The sequence below is a fragment of the Kryptolebias marmoratus genome, linkage group LG16 (assembly GCF_001649575.2).
Source record: "Kryptolebias marmoratus isolate JLee-2015 linkage group LG16, ASM164957v2, whole genome shotgun sequence".
Classification (NCBI taxonomy): domain Eukaryota; kingdom Metazoa; phylum Chordata; class Actinopteri; order Cyprinodontiformes; family Rivulidae; genus Kryptolebias; species Kryptolebias marmoratus.
Window position 1 is genome coordinate 29,596,725 of NC_051445.1, and position 18,450 is coordinate 29,615,174.

The 18,450-nt window shown below is 37.7% G+C and overlaps 1 protein-coding gene across 3 annotated transcripts in view; it reads right to left on the reverse strand.

Moving 5' to 3' along the window:
- The window catches only part of LOC108234791 (cytochrome b5 reductase 4), a 29,788-nt gene extending 14,906 nt beyond the window's left edge, over positions 1-14,882 (reverse strand). Inside the window, exons 1-10 of one of the 3 annotated variants that reach the window (XM_017414253.3) lie at positions 13,950-14,877; positions 13,581-13,734; positions 12,741-12,841; positions 11,548-11,632; positions 9,527-9,608; positions 9,388-9,445; positions 6,442-6,535; positions 4,453-4,485; positions 2,465-2,587; positions 2,079-2,219 (exon numbers count right to left, since the gene is read on the reverse strand). In XM_017414253.3, coding sequence (XP_017269742.1) covers positions 2,079-2,219; positions 2,465-2,587; positions 4,453-4,485; positions 6,442-6,535; positions 9,388-9,445; positions 9,527-9,608; positions 11,548-11,632; positions 12,741-12,841; positions 13,581-13,734; positions 13,950-14,033 — 955 coding nt within the window. In that variant the 5' untranslated portion in view covers positions 14,034-14,877. Of the gene's footprint in view, positions 1-2,078; positions 2,220-2,464; positions 2,588-4,452; positions 4,486-6,441; positions 6,536-9,387; positions 9,446-9,526; positions 9,609-11,547; positions 11,633-12,740; positions 12,842-13,580; positions 13,735-13,949 lie in introns of all 3 variants that reach the window. The other 2 variants (XM_037980465.1, XM_037980466.1) reach the window with 2 other exon arrangements.
- Between the last annotated feature and the right edge of the window lie 3,568 nt (positions 14,883-18,450).

Genomic DNA, 18,450 nt, shown 5'->3' on the forward strand with positions numbered 1-18,450 from the left:
GGAGCAACGTTCCCACTAGCCTCCTGGAAACACTGGCATCAAGCATGCCTAAACGATTGTTTGAAGTCATCAACAAGAATGGTGGAGCTACTCATTACTGAGTCCTTTTTTTTGACACTTTGATTTCTGTTTTGGGGGGTTTCGGGGTTTTTTGAGCTATGGTCTTAAACTTTTGATCAGCTGAAAAAATCATGTTTGAGTGTAAATGCAGTTTTCAATTAATTCCCCGCTCAAAAGTTTTTGTCTCTTACGCTGATTTCTTCATTTAACATTGTGAAGCTCTACTTAGAACCTTCTTAAGATACAATAGTGCAAAATGCAAATTCTTGCAATTTTTTGACTGGTCTTAAGATTTTGATCATGAGTGTATGTATGCATCTTCCTACTGGTTGCATATTTTGGACTCTGGTTATAAAACGTAAAGCCCCATGATTTACAGTCTTGGAGGCCTTACTGTATTCTGTATGCCTGCATTGGATGGACAGCTTTAAAGTACTTTTAATCACCACAGGCAGATTTTGTCATTGGCATACTTTTATTTACAAAGCCATTTTGGGTTTAGTTTCCTCTTATCTCACTTCCTATATTGTTCAGCAGTCCTCAGGAGGTCATTCTCTGTGTTCTAATGATTTACTTTTATTAACTATACCTAATGTTCGTACAGATTATGGCAAAAAAAAAAAAAAGTTGAAGGAGTTAGTCTCTTTGAATTTTTTAAAAAACATTCTTAAAGATTTTTAAAATAAAGCATTGGTTTGTAAAATGTTTTTAACTGATATGGTAGTTCTTAGTTTTCTGGGTGTTGTATCTCTTGCTTGTTTTCTTGATTTATTCCTGTTATTTATTATGATGTACTTTAAATGTGTTGTGATAACTGTGGTTTTTATGTTTTGTTATGTTTTGTGCTGTTGCCATTCTTGGCCATGTCTTGAAGAATAGATTTTTAATCTCAAGGGGATCTAACTGATTAATTAAATGTTAATAATTAAAGGTAATTTTTTTTTATATATCATGTCTAAAAACAACAAAGTTGACTAAAGTGCTTTATAAGCTAGTTAAAAACAAACAACAATAAAATAAAATCTTTAAATCACACAACAAAACGTACAGGTACAATAAAATAGGCTAAAAACAAACTAAAACAAGGAAACACCACATCATAGACATTGTGATGGAACTCAAACTGAACTTGAATTAAAAGGAAGGCCATTCCAGTGTTTCTCTCATTCAGTGGTGAAGACTAATGGTGTACAGAAAAACTGTTGTTACTTGTTACTGAAATATTTAGGAAAATTAAAAAAAGAATCATAAAAAATAAGTTCCATCTAAAAATATTGACTTAATCGACTTAACCAATTAGCCTGAAAAATCACAGCAGCTCTAAAGCAATATGAACCTCGGAGAAGAAGCTGCTGGATGAAGACCCAAATTTAGATGAGGATCAGGTTGACCTTGCCAAACCCAGCGAAAGGGTCCAAAAAGGATGAGTAAACCCAGGTCATATTGTGCCTATAATGTCTGATTCTCGGTTTTGTCTCTAATCAGTTGCAATTTGATCTCACAGATCTCACCCTTGACAAAATTAACTCTCAGTTCTGACTTTCAGTTCAACTTGGCTGGCACAGCTGGAAGTCTCATTTTGTAGTACAACCTCCATGTTTATGTCAGAAACAAGCTGATCTGTTTGAAACAGCAGTAGTGCTCGTACTACTGGTTTGTAATGTCTGTCAGCATGGTGGTACCTGGAGGGCTTAATATGTTCTGAGGTGGTACTTGCTATGAAAAGATTGAGACCCACTGCTTCCCTGTAAAACACACAAAAAAAATTCTGTTCTTCGGGGCCCTCTCTCCTGCATGTTTTAGAGGTGTTCTTGCTTTAAAACACCTGGTTTAAATGAATGACTTGTAAAAATGTTTCTGGAGAACTTGATTTGGTGAGGAGGTAATTAAACCATTTGAATCAGGTGTGTTGGAGCAGAAATACCTAAAACTTCCAGGACAGTGGAGTTTGAAACCCTAAGTGTGCAAGTTTATCTTAACACAGAGAACATTCAATAACTAAGAGCAAATTTATTTACCTTGAATGGGGGCTTTGAGGTAGACGTGTTTTCCAACAGGCACATGAATGACAGTCCCTCGTGGACATTGCAGTCTAAAAAGTTGGGTATTATGATTCACCTGAGTTTTAGATATTAGTGTACAATCCCGATAGTAGGGAACTGTAAAAAGATGAAGACAGGATTTCTTAGTGACCAATGGGGACGGAGCTCTGGCTGAGCTAAAAGCAATTAACTGCAACTTACTACAGTGGAACTGAAATACAAATATATAATGCAATACAGACATTGTTATGACATCTTTTGGTTTCACTATGCAACTTGCTATTAAGTAATGTAAGAGAAGACATGTAGCAACACTCAAAGTGACATTCACAGTTGAATGAGCCCCTGATTTCCATTCTCACCTCTGTCCTTTTTGCATAAAAAGGTATTGTGCAACTCCAGAGGTTGACCAAGACTTTTCCATTTTTCTTTATTTTGTTTATGCATGGTGACCTGGATCTTTCCCACAGAGGAAGTAGTCTGCACTAAGGATAACAACAACAGCAAAAATAATAAAAACAAGTGAATATTTTTTCTCAGAAACACTACCAATCTGTCAAAAGGTCTAGTCATCACATTAAAGTGTGACAATGTGTTTAAGGGTGCTGGTCACTTCACATCTCCGTCAAATTGTATACCATAACATGTGTTTGTCTTTTTAACAAATATTTAAAATAAACACTTGTTGAAAATAGTGAATGCCTAAATGTGACAGAAATTACCTGTCTCATGCACATGTAATCTCTCAGTCAGATGCTGCTTGTATGAAATACAGAGAAAGCAGGCTGCTTGTGTTTTTTGGTAAAAAGTATAAATTGGTATAATAATTTAAGAGCCTAATGCCTGATTTGAATAAAACTGTCTTGAGATTCAGGAATTTTATTCATATTGTTAATAATAATAATAATAATAATAATTATTATTATTATTATTATTATTATTATTATTATTATTATTATTATTATTATTATTATAATCAATTAGATCACCCAGTTCACATTTATTATATTTCGTTCTGTAATTTTTGGACTGGAAAAGAGTAATACATTTTCTAAGTAAACTTTGTTAAAACCATTTGACTAATTTCTTATTAGATAAATGAACCCACATATTTCATACATTTATTTTAAACACATTTAAAAAAAATTCACAATTTAAAAAAAGAAAAAAATCTGTATAAATATATATAAATCCTTTCTTTCCCCTAATAAATTTTGACAAGCTGTGTTCAAGTAGTGTTCAAAATGTAAAACCACCATGCTGTCCTATGCCCTATATGGTCTACTCTATAGTGACCACAATTGTAGTGAGTGAGTAAGTGAACATTTCAAACACTGCCTGGATGTGATGACCAATGAAGTTGGGCAATATTTAAAATTTTTTTCAACTGATATTCGTCAGTCCAACAAATGACAATAGGAGATATATTCGCAAAGGTGACATCTGGACTTTTTTGTGGGCGGAGCAATGTTGGAGAAAATTATATTTGATATCTCAAATGGCATGAAAATATCAGTGCATACCGGCAACAAGCACACCTTCAGAACGCATCTTTAGCACCGCTGGTAATGTTGTTAACAACCTGTGCACCCTGCTGAAACCTGATAAGGTGAACATGCTTGTATTCTTGTCAAAGACTTTATAAGCTCTTTCTGTAAGGAATACTTTCCCTTTATCTTCTTGTTCTGATTCTGAGAAACATTCAGTCATTTATTTATTTTGTATGCTCCAATTCGCTCAGTAGAAGACTAAAAACAGCGGCGAATATTTTTCTTATGGAAGCGCACGTTCTCCCCTGGAGGAGTTCATTTTTATTGTTCAGTTTTTGTTTAATTTTATATTTTTCACACTTAGCAGAGATTGTAAGACAGAAACACTAGAACTATGTTATACTGGTTTTAAAAAGGCCAGTCTCTGTTTCCTTTCCATCACTTTTGTTATTGCTCAAATAAATCTGTTTTCTGAACATACGCTATTTTTTCTTCAAGTTATAAGTTTAAGTAAATAAATCAGCACTACACTTGTTGGCACATGAAGGAGTGTGCATGAGTGTGTGTGTGTGTGTGTGGGGGGGGGGGTGTTAAAGCTTTACTTACAGCTGGAAGGAGTTTTTGTGTACCATTAAAAACAGAATTGTTTTTTTCGTGAGAGTGTCTTTTGGCTTCAACCAAGCATTGTTATTAATAAAGAAACTTAATGTATAGACCACAAAAAAGGATAAACCAAATGTTTTTGTTTTTCTCCACTAAAAAAGCTGCTAAGAATCATGTTGAAGTACTGGATTAATAAGCAGCATGAACAGAAGGCCTATTTTATGTCTCATTATATTCAACCTCAAAAGTTTTCTTACCAGCAATGTTTTCCTCAACTTGGTCTGCAAGACCTGCAAGCACAGAAAACTAATTTTACAACCAGAAAATCTGAATTTATAGAAAAGTTTTTACAGAGTAGACTTTTTTTTTTTTAATACATTTTTTCTAACTGCAAAGTTCAAAACCCATCTGACATCAAATAGTGAAACCAAATAAAACATATGATGATGGTAGCTGTGTTATAAGTAAAAAACAGACATTTTATATTAAAAAATTTAAATGGATTTTAAACTTCAAGTTTAAATTTGGGGCAGCATGGCGAAGACGTGGTTAGAGCTGCCGCCACACAGCGACAAACCTCCCACCTGGGCCATTCTGTGTGCAGTTTGAATGTTGTCACTGTACAGGTTTTCTACAAGTACTCCAGTTTGCTTCCCACTGATCAAAAACTTGCATGTAAGGTTAACTGTCACTAGGTGTGAATAAGAGTGTGAATGATGGTCTTGTTTGTCTTTAAGTGGCCCTGGGATCAACGTGCAACCACTTTAGGGTGTATCCCACCTCTTTTACAATGAATGCTTAAGAAGCTTCAGCTCTCCCGTGACCATGCATGGAAAAGTAGGTAAAGATAAAGAATGGATGGAAGTTTATATTTGTAGTATGGCCACATCAGCTTGTAAGGGCTTTCCTGTTAACATTTATCCAGATAAAGATTATCACTGATAATAACTATGAAATGACACACATAACACTGGCTGTCTACTGGCTGAACTGTAAGGCCTCCTTCATCCAGGATGATGACCTCTTTACACTCTCCATGAGCTGAATCGCAGTGAATTCAGAAAACCTTTTTCAGTGTGAGGCAAACCTGACATTGCTCTGCCCTTAGTTCTCACCACATAGGATTTTCCTGCTATTGTCTGTGTCCCTGTGACACTCTCCTGCATCCCCACCACTCTATACATCAGCAGAACTTTCCCATGATGATACTACCACATATGCCCACAATCACACCACACCCCATGGACCTCCCTGACACTACTCTGTGTCAGGATGCAGCTATGCACTAGAACCTTATGCCGAACTAGCACAATGCTTCCACCACAAGTATCACATCTGCGTTAGTTTGTTTCCATGACCTTTCATATCTGCAGAAAGTTCCTCAATATAAATATCTATCCACCCATTTTCTTTACACACCTTTCCATGCAGGTTTGCAGGGGAGCTGGGGCCTATCTCCAGTGGTCATTGTGAGATAAGTGGAGTACATCCTGGACATGTCGCAAGTCCATCACAGGGCCACATAGAGGCAAAAGAGACAAACAACCATTCACGCTCTCACTCACACCTTGTGACAAGTTATCAATAACCTAACATGCATTTTTCTGGCCTGTGGGAGGAAACCGGAGTATCTGAAGAAAACCCACTGCAAACACATAGAAAGTCTAGGAGGGAGGTGAACCTTCTTGCTGTTCTGCAACAGCTCTACCAGTTCTGGCAGGCCTCCTCTATCAGTTTCAGCCTTACTGTGGAGGAGGAAACACCATCAGCAGCATTAGAGGATGTAGGTGAAGGTGTTTTCTGTGCAGAACCTCAACCACATCTACCCTTCTTCCTTTCTTAACCAGCAGGCCTGATCATAATGAGAACAAGACCTTCTTGCTTTGAGTCTAAAAGGTGAATGAAAGATGACATCCGTGTATGGAGATGTGAACTGGTCCTTGCAGCCATGTGATTAAAGCGTAGTGATATCTTATGCATAGTAGCTAAACCAGCAAGAACAAGTGCAATAATTTATTTGTAGCACTGCAAGTGAGATATGTAGCCAGTGATGCTTCAAATTCTCAACAATCAAGCCACACTGATGTGTAAAGGCCACCACGTTCTAACTAAGACCCTGACACTTTCATCTTTTGGATGGCTTCAGTTTTGATCTAAAATGGGAAAATTATCAAAATAAAGAACTTGTCTTTAATAAGGCATTATGTTGTAAAATAAATATAAAATGTAGTTAAAAATCTACTTGCATATATGGATCATGTAGGACTTTTTCCCAAGAAGCGCTTCCACTCGAAGAACACCCGCCTGGAGGTCAACAGACATACAGCCGGAGCTGTGGATCTGAGAGGAAGAAAATAACATGAACATTAATCTCTTAATAACAACCAATCAGCTGCCTATGGTCAGCTACTCATTCTTCCGAACACTGCAGTGTAGCTGACAGTAATTTTTTAAACATTCTGTTTTTTGAATTTTTCAACATTTTACATCAGCAACGATGAACAAGCATCCCCCACCCTGCCACCTACTCATGACAAGAATTGTGGTGCTCAGTTTAGAATGATCTGACAATCTGTACATTTAACGTAGGACAGAAAGATATTCTAGGTTATTTCAAATGATCCAGCCTTACTGTAAAGCAATAGACAAAGGCTCTGTCACAACGGCAAGAGGACTTAGTAGGCATACCTGCCTTGTAAGACAATGTGAACAAAAATATTCAGACTTTGTATCATTTGTTCTGACACCGGCTCAAGAGAACTTATATAATGATCTTACCAATGAGATAAACATTTTCCCAAAATGGAAAAACAATCCCACTCTACTTACTCTATGCTTATTTGGGGTTCTGTGCCATTAAAGCCTCAGGTAGAGAAGTTGTGCAGGGACTGTAAACCACATTAAATGTTTTTGGAAATTAAAAAAATGCATGTCTATTACGGATAAAACCAATTTGATCTAGGAATATAATTCAGTGTAAAACTGCTTCTGAGCACCTGGCTAGTAACTTTGCCAGCAGTCTGAAGTCAACATTTAACAGGCTGACGAGGACAATATGAACCTTTACCTTTACCCTTTTTCTAAAGCAACAAGATACACAACTGGTTTAAGTTTTGGGGACTGGTAATAAAAGACTCAAAAAACATCTCTAATAGGAATGAGGCCAGCTGCTTCCAAAAGGTTTTATAGAAGTTGGATGGTAAGCCATCTGGACATGGGCTTTTACCACTTGGTTAAGATTTGACTGCAGTCTCAAGCTCTGTTGCAGTGGTACAGCGATCCAGTTCTTTGGATAGATTCTGATCCAGAGCAGTTAATGCCACTGAGAAAAAATATCAGGTCTGCAGAAACAAGGGAGCAATCAGTTAAGTTTAGCTACTTATGAGCCAGAAATTGATGTCTCTTATCCCCTTGTTCATAAAATTAGGGTCTTAAATAGAGTAAAATTTCAGTATTGTTCTGTGCTGTGATAAAATCATATTTGGCTTGCAAAACATTTGTTCTTTATACATATCTGGCTGTTCTGTAGTAGTGCACAAAGAATCTAAAAATGCAATGTACTCAGATAACCTGGCTAGTTTCTCTCTTCTAGATTTTCTTTAATGGAAGAAAATCTAGAAGAAAATAAAAAATCTGTCTTCTTACAAAAGCCTTCATTGCTTTCTGTAACACGAAGGTATTGACCTCTGTACCCTTAATATTTTGTTGCACAACATTTTGAGGCAATCACTGCAGTCAAACAGTTCCTGTAACTGTCAATGAGACTTCTGCACCTCTCAACAGGTACTTTGGCCCACTCCTCGTGAACAAACTGCTCCAGTTGCCTCCGGTTGGAAGGGTGCCTTTTCCAGACGGCGTGTTTCAGCTCCTTTCAAAGATGCTCAATAGGATTTAGGTCAGGGTTCACAGAAGGCCATTTCAGAATAGTCCAATGTTTTCCTTTTTCGCCATTCTTGGGTGTTTTTAACTGTATGTTTTGGGTCCTTATCCTGTTGCAAGACCCATGACCTGCGACTGAGACCAAGCTTTCTGACACTGCGCAGCACATTTCTCTCGAGAATCCCTTGATAGTCTTGAGAGTTCATTGTACCCTGCACAGATTCAATTGCCCCTGTGTCAGATGCAGCAAAGCAGCTCCAGAACATAACAGAGCCTCCTCCATGTTTCACAGTAAGGACAGTGTTCTTTTCTTGATGTGCTTCATTTTTCCATCTGTGAACATAGAGCTGATGTGCCTTGCCAAAAAGCTCAATTTTTGTCTCATATGTCCATAGGACATTCTCCCAGAAGCTTTGTGGCTATGTAGTTTGGCAAATTCCAGTCTGGCTTTTTTATGATTTGTTTTCAACAATGGTGTCCTTCTTGATTGTCTCCCATTAAGTCCACTTTGGCTCAAACAATGACGGATGGTGCGATCTGACACTGATGTTTCTTGAGCTTGAAGTTCACCTTTAATCTCTTTAGAAGTTTTTCTAGGCTCTTTTGTTACCATTCGTATTATTCATCTCTTCAATTTTCCTCCTGTGGCCACATCCAGGGAGGTTGGCTACAGTCCCATGGATCTAAAATCTCTGAATAATATGTTCGACTGTCGTCACAGGAACATCAAGCTGCGTGAAGATGGTCTTATAACCTTTACCTTTAATATGCTTGTCTAAAATTTTCTTTCGAATCTCCTGAGACAACTCTTTCTTTCTCTTCCTCTGGTCCATGTTGAGTGTGGTACACACCATGTCACCAAACAGCACAGTGAGTATCTGTAGCCCTATATACTGTACAGGCCCACTGACTGATTACAAGATTCTAGACACCTGTGATGCAAATTAGTGGACACACCTTGATTTAACATGTCCCTTTGGTCACATTATTTTCAGGGGTACTATCATTTCTGTCCAGGCCTGTTTCATGAGGGTTTTTTTGTTTGTTTGTTTTTAAATCTGTTGAAGCATTGTTGAAAAGCAATGTCTGATTTTCATTTGTTCATTTTCATAGAATTTATATTCATTATTACTTTTGTCAGATTCTAGATATTTCTGTGACCATTGTGGGTTTTTCTTTCATTAAACGAGGGGTACCAACAATGTTGGCCAAGTGTGTATGTGCATTAGCCTATGATGAACATGGAAGATGTGAGTTTTGGATTCTGTTCAAGCATTGTCTTACAGGATAAATGTGAGTAAACGCTTCATTACCTTTCTTTTGGCATAAATGATTAGATGGACAGTTGTATCCGTTTGGAACCAGTCATACCTACATAAACAATACACAACACTTGATAAGTCTATATACTTTTCTTTAAATGTGACGTGTGTGTCAGATTTGTTTTTATACCAAGGCTGAGAGTCGCTGTTTGGTGCAGCAGCTACTGCAGCAGGGGGTGCGAGGCCCGTTGGAGGTGGAAGGAGGACAATAGCTGGGACGACAAAAAGAAAAATAAACATGATTTAGATTAAGAATGGAAATGAGAATAGTTACTGAAAGGACCATCCACACCAAGAGCTGTACAAAAAAAGTAGACAAGCACAGGTTTATGAAATTTCACTATAAGAGTTAAAATCAGTCCAAATGAAGATTGCTGCCACAGGCAACTGACCTTGCAAAAACAGGAAAATGACTTTACAATAACTCAGTCAACATTACAGATATTACCCCCTCCCTCAAAAAAGACAGCCAAAAAGTCATTCACAACATATACTCCCCGGGTTTCCCTCAGAAAAGAGGCTAAGCCTGTTGGTAGGTGGCCGTTTACCGTCCAATCGCCGGCCAACTGTGATTTAGTAAAAAAAAAAATAGATTAAAGTTGACAGGAAGTTGAAAATTAGGCTATGTATTATGTGATATTGTAAGATATTTGTGTCAAATATTTACACAACTACAGATTTACAAAAGGGCACTTTTGAAAAACTTTTTTTAACAATTAAAATAAATACAAATTGTTTGCATCTAAATTTGAATCCTAATTTAAGTCACATTTACAAATAAAATAATTTAACATAAATGAAAAAGTGCAAACGAGGCACCAACACACGTCTCACATCAAGGCCAATGAATAACAACTGAGAACTCTGAAAAACAGACAGATGCTGTACTGTACTGTGCTTTTTGTGGCACAGGCTGCATGTTGGATCACTACATCTAACAACAAAAAGCATATCTAATCCTGAATTTAATAGCATAATTTTACTGGTAAACAAGGATAAATTAGCATGTGTCATATTTTCACTAAGTACAAAACATTCTTACCGCTGTAAAGCCATCCACTGAATTTCAGCTCAACTAACCATTGTGATCTATAAACACTTCTTTTTATCGGCTGCAGCAGTAATCTCCTTCCATGAGTTTTGAACCATTTGATTATCTTTGTCATCTCTCTCAGAGGGATCGTATAAATGCTGATACAGGTGAACAAGCTCCGCTAGAGCATCAAAATCGTCCATTTTGAACGGAGCACGGCACTCGCAGTCCGCGCAAAGTAACAAAAATTGGGAGGTGCACGATCACGCAACACAACACTGTGTGGGGCCTTTGCGCCGGAGCGGGGACAGCGCCATTGCATCACTGTTGGTGTAAAAAACGTGTAAAAAATTACGTATTTTACAATATACAAGCAGAGCTTAGCCTGGCAGTGGGGGAGGGAAATCCTGGCGGCCCGCCAGGCCTTATAATACACTGGGGAAAAACCCTGAGTTACTCGACATGATACTAATTGCACAACAAATAAAACTTTCCGAAAGCAACCATTAAATGTACATCTACAACTGTGAACCCAATTCAAGATGGCCACCACAGTTTATCAACTTTACCTGACAGACAAAATGTCTTTCGCTCAATCAGTTTTACAGCTATTGAGCTAAATTTGATGTGGTAATAGCTAAGAGTCAGTGTGTACACACTCTGAGCACTAACAGATCTTGCACTGCAGGCAATGCAAGTGTTGACCATTTACTGTTTATTTTAGTTATTGCTATATGGTAGTTATGTACCATATGTAGGTGTGGACCGTTAACACTCAGTACAAGCTGGGGATCAGTCTCAGCTACTAACTCACAATTTTAGCTCAATATCTGTAAAATTGGCTGCATTAAAGCAATCTTCATTTGCTAGGATCTTTTTGCTGTGGCAGGAATTTTGAACTGAGTTGACTCCAAATGTTAATCAGCAAGTGTAAACCCAATTACTTTCTGTAAGTTTCATTAAAGTTTGTTTAGTAGATGATGAGATACATCAAATAAACAGTTCAGACAAACAAACACACATACAAACATACACAGGCAAAAACATAACTAAAGCAGGAGATCAGCTGCACAAGTTTAATAACACAGAGAGAATGCTGGTTGTGTGTGTGTGTATACCTTTAACAGCTGCTGTATTCTTCGTAGCCATCCTGCCCACCAGGCACTCTTTTAACATGGACTCATAGTTGACCCAGCGATGGATCTGAACACAGAAAAGCACTTTAACACACACACAAACCAAACGATTCACCCTCAGCCACATTAATTATCAGACACATCATCATCATAATGTGCAGTACAGACAAGGCACCAGCTTCACTGAAAATAAAATAGAGTGGCAATTAAGTCACAATCAACCAGTTGCGCTGAACGTTAACTTTGGAATTAACTCATATGCCATGACTGCTTTTGCGCACAAGTATGTTAGTTCACTTCCTGAGGCTAAATACATGAGAAGTTTGAACTGATTTTAAGTAGCTTGTTGCCCTAATTCTAAAAATCACACAACCAACTAGGAGTGTGCAAACCTCCGCCAAAGCATAAGGTCACTGAAGCCATTGAACTCTTGTACGACCCGGAACGTGATCCTCATCAACACCAAAATTAAGTCACTTATTTATTGTGACAGACCCAATATTTCCTGAAAATTTCATAAACAGACAAACCAATACTACTAAAAACATAACCTCCATGGCAGAGGTAAAAATAACCTAACTTGTTCAAACATTGTCAAATAGCTGAATTTTATGTAGCTTCAGGGTTGGTAGATTGTTAAGAGGACAGATCTGAATTCATCTTTTGATTGGACAATGACATTACAGTCCAGCCACTACAATGGCAGTTCATTTGCAACTTCCATCTCTTCTTGTATATTGTAAGGGAAAGGAAAATTAAGGGAAAGTTAAAAACAAACCTAAACAAGGTTTCAGAAGATTATATGCATAATATGTATGCATAACAGTATCAGCACAATATCTGTAAATTAGACTGAATTATAGTGATTTTTCATGTTTGCTAATGTTAAGTAGCTTTAACTGCCATCTTGAATTAGGTCAGGTCTTTTTTTATGGTTTCCGGAGTTCCTAGAATGAACACAACATCAAATAGACACCAGTTAAGATTTGTCAAAATATTTAAATGTGGAAGTGTTACACATTTCTTTAGTTTTGACTGTTCAAATCCGTGATAAATACTAAAAAGAAATTGTTATTGTGACTTCCACATAGAGCCGTGGAAACAGCACCTGTCCCATTCGAGCATGTAGCTTTAAACAAGAAAATGACAGAACTTCACTTTATGAATTTACATACCTGATCAAAGATGTCAGTGCCATCTATTCCTGCTGCCTTCATCAGCTCCTCTTCTCCACCTGGGTGGTAGTCCATATATGGGGTCACATTGTAAACCAGACCTGAAAAGTTATATAGACAAACAGTTCATGTGACTTATGTATTGGGTAAGGACACTATAGAAAAAATAAACATATATTTACAGGTAAAAAGGTGTGAATGATAGTTGATAGTTGTCCATAACTAGAAATTTGGAAACTTGAATATATCAAATCATATACAACCTTGTGGTGTACATTTTCCATGTGAAAATAAAATGCAAAAAAATTGTATCTTCAAGAATTTTTAAATAAAAAGCCCAAATTCGCATTTGTAGAAGACTGTGGTTGTAAATATGAATTTCTTTTTTAAAAAATTGCTGTCATGTCATGGGGTAACAGGCTTATCATAGGAGCACAGGATAAATGAATAGTTCCACATGCACTCTTTCAACTTAATAGGGCCAAGATTAACAAAATCAGGTCATTTTGAACAACGCATATATATAACTAAAAAATACGACAATTACAGAATGAGAATTAGCACTATTAAAGGGTACACTACAAGTGATTGTACTAAACTTCTTGCTCATCTTTACTCTATCACTGATCCTTTAAATAAGTTACCGCATGAAAGATTTTGTTGCATAACGTACGAGCAAGTGGCAGGTCTCTTATGTCCTACCCAAACAATATAAATATGAGAAATAGAACCTCTGAACAATGGGACTTATTTTATTGTGTTCAGTGATTAAGCACTGTGGCACCAGTGTCCATCAGGTCCTGTGCAGGTTGTGAACCCCTGTCCTCAGCAGCCTTTCACCTCGTATGCAGGTCCAGCAGTCCTTCCTTGTGTTGTGTTTCTGCAGCTCTTCTTGGGTCACTTCAATGAGGCGTCCTTTGAGCCCTGTCAGGTCTTTGGCACTTTTAGCAAATCGGACCCAGTCCATCAGACTGTGTCCGGGCTTCAACGCCACCTATCACAAATGGATGGAAAACAAGCTGAGTTTTCTTAGACCAGAATCAACACTAGATACTAATGTGCCAGTTACTAAAATGTATATGCCATGATGACGTTGGATAGTTGTCTAAACAAATACGGGCTCTGAATTTTCATGCAGATGAGCAGATCTGTTACGTTAAAACAACTCTAATCAGCCCGTTTAGGACAGGAGTTGTGTTCGGGTGTTACCTTGTTCCTCCCGGACTGGCCGGACGGAGAGACCCTCTGCTGGGAACTCGAAGCCGGGAAGGACTGGGTCGGAATGTTCAACATGTCGTGAAGGAAGCCCCAGTTTCTCACAAACCCTATTCAGACAGTTGCACTTCACCACAACATGAACAGCAGCTCTGCAGTCGCTTACTTTACAAGCCGCTTCCGGGTTTCTTGTTTCCACATCCCTGCCTGCTCTGCTCAGTTAAGCTAACATGGTTAACACGTTGACTGACCAACTCATAAATATTATCACATTAAACTGCAGTTACAAAGAAATTATTGAGCTTTAAGAAATATTAGTATGTACTGAAAATAAATAAGTTTGCACATTTTTTTTCTTTGTTTGTTCTACTTAATTCTTGTATTATTTAAACATGTTTAAAATAAACCTAATCAATTTAGAAATACTATACGAGTAAATCCAAATGTTTGTAGAGTTAATTACGATTTATCTTCTGCCTTAGTTTCCGCCAGGTAAAAGCTATATTCAATGACTTAAATACTAGCAGTAATCGTATATAAGTCATTGGCTACTATAGCTACATCCGTCGTTCACGCTGACGAGGGTATGACATAATCAATCTGCGACGATTCAACCTGCCTAGCAATGACTTACAGATAGACATGACATCACGTGACTTTGGATGAGCTAAAAACGTCGCCATCTTACGCTAGAAACATTCAGTTCCGCTTTTGCGCTTATCGATACAGGAATGCCTTCTTATTGTGCTGCATTTTTCTGCACAAATATTCACGGAAAATGTCCGGACGGCGTTACATTTCATCGGTAAGTGCTTTTCTTTTAATAACAAGGCTGCTTAACAAGGAGATTAGTGCCTGAGTCTAACTTTACTGCAGAAGACGTGCATCAATACTGGACGTTATTAGTGCTAGTTTTAACGTAAAACTTTCTGTGCATAAGTCATTGAGGCGAACTTTATGACAGACGGATGTGACGTCGGCCTCCATGGTGGAAGTCCCACCCTCCGGCGGCGACTGGGTGGTAAAATGCAAACCAAGCTGCGTTCAGCTCTGTGCGCAGAAGGAGGTGTCCAAGATGGCGGAGTGAGCAGTCGCACTTTGNTTCTGATAATAAACATATCGATTTACCCAAAAACAACAACAAGTTAAACACATTATCTTAATGTATATATTTCAGCTAGCCTGGTTTCCCAGGGCTGATTGAAATACTATCGGATAGAATGAAGTCATTTATAAATAAGAAAGTTCCACTTACATGTTAGGCTCATTGCTGTTGGCTTCCATCTCTGAGGTTTGACGTTCTGATCAATGGTTTTTCACTAAAGAAAAGAACATACTATGTTATGAATTGATATCATTAATAGAGATCACAATTATGTTAAGAAAAATAAAGAATTTGAATGATTAGACAATGAATGACTCCATTAACAATACACAAAGCAATAATTATAAGTCAGCAGAGGTGGAAAAAGTTGTCACATTCTTTACTGACTGTGTCCATAGAATAATTTGTAGGTCTAAAAACCAATGCACAACTTCTTGTTTCAAAAACCAATGAATTTGTAACACTGGAAAAATTAAAAATTAAAATCTGCCTAAAAATGTGCCATTTCATTTAAAGGAAATTCTTTATGTACAGTGTAGTGTAATCCGAAATATTTACCAATACCATGTCCAGGTGCTCACCATTACCTATACCAAAGTAATGCAAATAAGTCCAGCATAGACATTTTATATAGGTATTACAGAATTAAAGACCAGGCAAACCTTATAAATTAGCCAGTTTGACACCAGGTTTGCTATTTCAAATGTTTCTTTTTTTTCTGAAGCTACTTTCTCCCCACTTGTATGATACCCTATGTAGGCATTCAATGAATTAACAATAGCTTTGGGTGTTTGTTTTTTTTAAAATATACCTAAAGTATTTACTTATTAAAAACAAGAACCATACAAACTAACTAAAATTTATCTTCAAATGGTGAAACTTATGTACACTAACATTTAAAATTGGTTCACATAAAAGTTAAAACATAAACAACAGTAATTGGTGTAAAAATACATTTTATAAAGGTAAATACTGCTGCAGATTTGCTGTAAATGTAACAATCAAAACATGCACACTGCATGTTCAGTGTTCTACGGTAAGATCACTCACTACGTCATGTATTCTGAACGTACAATATAACGAAGATCAGATGTCTCACTCCGATTAGAATTAAAAACCAAACATTTTAAGTTTTTTAGCATAAATTTTCCATTTTCTATTAATAACTATTTATTAACTATGAACTTACTTATTACCTTGTGTATGTCTCTTAGTCACGTAATGAACTTATTACTGTCTCTGAATAAAAGTCAGTACACCCACAGCTTGGCCTTTCAATCAGGCGAACCAATGACTTATATGGATAGACATGACATCACGTGACTTTGGATGAGCTAAAAACGCCGCCATCTTACGATAGTAATACAGCTCCGCTTTTGCGCTTATCTATACAGGAATGCCGTCTTTTTATGCTGCATTTTTCTGCACAAATCTTCACGGAAAATGTCCGGACGGCGTTACATTTAATCGGTAAGTGTTTTTCTTTTAATAACAAGGCTGCTTAACAAGGAGATTAGTCCCTGAGTCTAACTTTACTGCAGAAGACGAGCATCAATACTGGACGTTATTAGTGCTAGTTTTAACGTAAAACTTTCTGTGCATAAGTCATTGAGGCGAACTTTATGACAGACGGATGTGACGTCGGCCTCCATGGTGGAAGTCCCACCCTCCGGCGGCGACTGGGTGGTAAAATGCAAACCAAGCTGCGTTCAGCTCTGTGCGCAGAAGGAGGTGTCCAAGATGGCGGAGTGAGCAGTCGCACTTTGCAGGCTCCAGTGTAAATAGTTTTCTTTAAGTCCTGGAATGCAATTTCGGGTGCGTTTTTACTACTCACAGTGAGTCAGTTGTAATTTTTTTTTTTAATAAGTCTGGTGGAAGTAACAAATTTTAAGCTCTGTAAGCTTTTTATTCGAGCCAAACACGTGGAGGAAAGCTAGCTGCAATGGATGAACATGACTACAGCGTGGTCGCTCTTCCCAGTGTGAGTGACAATGAAGATAGTGAAATTGCTGACATTGAAGTTGATGAACAGACTTCTAAGCTGGAAAAAATTAACCAGGCACACACTCCAATCAAACCTCCCCACTCTAAAAAGCACAAGAAAGGCAACGAAAACCCCCACGGTGAGTGTATCGGGGATACCATTCTGATGGCGGTGAATTCATTGGCGCTAAAGATGGATACGCAAACTGAGCTTTTGCTGAAGTTTGAGAGAAAGATTGAGGAGAATACTGCTGCTATTAATGTGAACAAGGAAAACATCGAGGGGCTGCAGAAAAAAGTCAGTGAGCTTCATGAGGAAAACAAACGGCTTAAAGAATCTGTGTCAGAACAAGCACGATACAAAAGGAGGTGGAATCTGAGGTTAAATGGCCTGGCTGAAAAAGATGGAGAAGATACTAGAGAGGTTGTTATCGGTATTTTGACAAGAGTGGTGCCCATCTCAGTGGAGCGGCTTCGCGAGACGGTCGACACTGTGCATCGCTTGGGAAGGAAAAGTGACCCCGCCACTTCAAACAACACTCCGCGGTCAATAATCATCCAGTTCGTGGCAAGAACGGTTCGAGACGATGTTTGGAAGAGATCCAGGGATGCCAGGGTCTGTCAGGAGATGCGTATCCAGTTTAAAGAAGATTTCTCCAAAGAAGACAGGGAAGCTCGTAAAAAGCTGTGGCCGCTGGTACGGGATGCCAGGCAGAGAGGGCAGAGAGCTTTCCTGAAGGAAGGATACGCTCTGATCAACAATCAGAGAGTCGACCCTTCATAAACACTGACAGAGCTCTTCATTTTGAATGAGTATTGTTTTGGTTCACGTGATAAGTTTTAAAGGTAAAATGCACATTTTTCTGATTGTAGTTTGGACAAGAATTCTCACTCCTGCACATCTTATGATTTAGTGTTCTACTAAAAAACTTCAGGTATATTATCTTTTATTTCTTTAAATGCCAGGGGGCTAAAGAACAATGTGAAACGAAAAGCTGTTCTTCTTTTTTGTAAGGAGCAAAAAGCTAATTGTGTTTTCCTACAAGAAACTTATTAAGTTACTCATATATATACCCTTGCTCCTTGTGGAAAATTTGTTATTATTTTTTTTATTTATTTTTATTTGTGTAAACCCCCTGGTTAGTTAAATACGGATGTGACACCCTTCACGAGAGTTTGTATTGTATCTTGTTATTTTGTTACTTTTTGTTGTTCTGTGTTCTGTTGTTAATAAAAAAAAAAGAAAAAAAAAAAAAGGGCCTCGTTGCTGCCCCATGAACATGATACATCAGTGCGTCCATCATATTGTGAGAGGCAAACCCGTTACGGAAACCAATACAGGAATGTGTGGAAACTAGTTTTGTTGTGTTTTTTTAAATAAAAAGGTCTAAAGTTGGCGACCTCTTC